Source organism: Balaenoptera musculus, chromosome 5 (assembly GCF_009873245.2).
Source record: "Balaenoptera musculus isolate JJ_BM4_2016_0621 chromosome 5, mBalMus1.pri.v3, whole genome shotgun sequence".
In the NCBI taxonomy this organism is placed as follows: domain Eukaryota; kingdom Metazoa; phylum Chordata; class Mammalia; order Artiodactyla; family Balaenopteridae; genus Balaenoptera; species Balaenoptera musculus.
Window position 1 is genome coordinate 125,512,003 of NC_045789.1, and position 2,335 is coordinate 125,514,337.

Genomic DNA, 2,335 nt, shown 5'->3' on the forward strand with positions numbered 1-2,335 from the left:
AAGATGTCTAGTGAACCTCTCAGCCTGGCCTTTCCAAGTCCATCAACCCTCTGATTACTTCTACCATGCTTAGAAAGCTTTGCAAAGTTTCCTATCGTCTCACCAACCTAGGTGCCCCAGGAAGCCTCTGCTCTCGAAGATCTAGCCATATGCTGACAAAAACCTGAGCAGGTCCACTGTGTTCTTGGGGCCACATACCCCACTCTCTCCTTCTCCAAGGAAATACTAAAGATACATCAGAGGGACTTCATTTCCATCTCATGATTCTTTAAGATAATTATTTTATAACCAGTAATTGCCATCCATTTAAGCCCTTAAGATGTGCAGACTATTTATATTGTTTGTCCTGCCACAGGCCTCCCTGAGGTTAGGGATTACACAACCACTACCTACAGGAAGGAGGAAGTAATGGGAATGAGGGGGAAAGACAGAGGGAAAAACCTCACAGACTAATATCTCAAAATATCATAGGACCAGATATCTAAGTTCAAGCTCAACTAAGAGTTCCTCATTTTAAAAGACAGGAAACAAGCCATTAGTGGTGTAAAGTCAAAGCTTTTGTTTCTATGTCTTTTTAAGATGTTTGACCTCAAAACACTTCATTGTAGAGAACATTGTTGAAGAGTCGGTGGTTGACCAAAAGATAAATTTCAGGAACACACAAGAATAGGATGTCTATAGTGTTTTCATAAGGTGATGATACTAAAACATAAAAGAAAAATATATCAAAATACAGTGTGACATAATAAATCAAAATTAAATGCAGAACTGCCTGTTGTTATAGGTACTGGTGAGTAGATTTGCATTTTCTTTTCTGTTAAGGATGGAAACAATGGTGGATATGAAAGAAGCATCTCATTCTTTACATTCTGGCAGATTTACAAACCAATAAGCATCACATCAATGATCTTTTTTTTTTTTTTAACTAATATCTGGCTTTTATTTTTTTCTTAAAGAAATATTGTTAATTTAAAAAGAGAGTTCCAAGAAATTTAAAAGGATTCCCAGCAATGATTATTTCTGAGAGCTATCAGATTTGAAACATAATTATAAAAGGCTAAAACCGAAGTATACATTCCTACTTTTTCCTTTCAAAAAAAATTCAGACGATGTATCACATCAAGAAAGTTCAGCAGGTTACCAGGGCCACAGCCTTAGTCATCCTCGGAACCACTGTCCCTCCTGGTGGGGATGGAGTATTGCACGGAGGAAAGCAGCACATCTTCTATGGGTTTCTTAGGGTTTTCCTCCAGGCTTGCCTTGATTGCTCCAGACTCAGACAATTTCCTCTCCAACTCGTCCATTGTCAGGTTCATGCCACCAAACACCAGAGGTCCAATAAATTCAGCCTTGATATCACCTTCAAGGTACACAAATGTCGTGGGCAGATTCCTATCAGGATAACTGGGTATGCAGGTTGTTGAAATGGCTTTGATAAATTTGACATCAGGAAACTTCCTGGCAAGTCCACTGAAGTGCTGATTTATCAAAGAACAGAGGGGAATCTCTTGTTTGTAAAGGTGCAGGAAGACCCACAAGCCCTCACCGGCTTTGTTAACTTCTTGAACATAATCCTTTCCTGAGATTTCCAAAACTTCTCCAAATTTATTCTCCAGTCGGGTTGCTTTCCACTCGGCCAGTCCCTGCTGCCTGTACATTTCAATCGCACGTTCATCTTCCTCACTAAATTCCTCTTCGTTATCCTCCAATTCTTCCAAAGTCATGTCTTCATACGTTTTCACAATGGACTGCTGAAGGACCCGCTCTTCTGCCTCCTTCTCCAGATCTTTCAAACTTCCCTTGGAGGGCAAGATGCCACTTTTGCGTAAGATGTCTTTCCACTCGGTGTCTGCGTTGGAGTCCTGCATTTTCTCACGAGTCGCTCGAGCCCGGCCGACGACCTCCACTCCGCCCCTCAGCTCTCCTCCGCGCATGCGCGCAGCCGCCGACCCGCTTCTTCCCAGTGATCTTTTTATTGTACACACCCTGGTGAATTTTTATTCCAAGAGACATAGCTCTTTTGAATCTAATATAAGAGTCAACCAAGCAAATCAAGTTGGGCAGGATGAAGCTGTAGATTTTTGAAGTGTGAGGTGTTCTCCACTTAACATGAAAATACAGATGTGGACCCCACTTTACAAATAGCTTTAGTTTGGCTACCCATGACAATAGTTTTCCAAAGAGTAGTTCCAGGAGACGATTTGCAGAGGAAGGACTGTGACTAAGTAGTCTGGTTCTGGATGTGCAGGTGGATAGCAGTGACACAGAAGGCTTCTGACTGGCCCTGAAGGACTACCTAGTGTAATATACCAGTCCAATGACCGCCTTCTAAGAT

The 2,335-nt window shown here is 41.7% G+C and overlaps 1 protein-coding gene across 1 annotated transcript; it reads right to left on the reverse strand.

Annotated features, from left to right (window-relative positions):
* Positions 1–948: 948 nt before the first annotated feature.
* Positions 949–1,944, reverse strand: LOC118895956 (phosducin-like protein 3). The gene has a single exon (XM_036853559.1). It carries the CDS (start codon positions 1,932–1,934, stop codon positions 1,155–1,157), a length of 780 nt encoding a protein of 259 aa, XP_036709454.1. The 5' UTR covers positions 1,935–1,944; the 3' UTR covers positions 949–1,154.
* Positions 1,945–2,335: the final 391 nt, after the last annotated feature.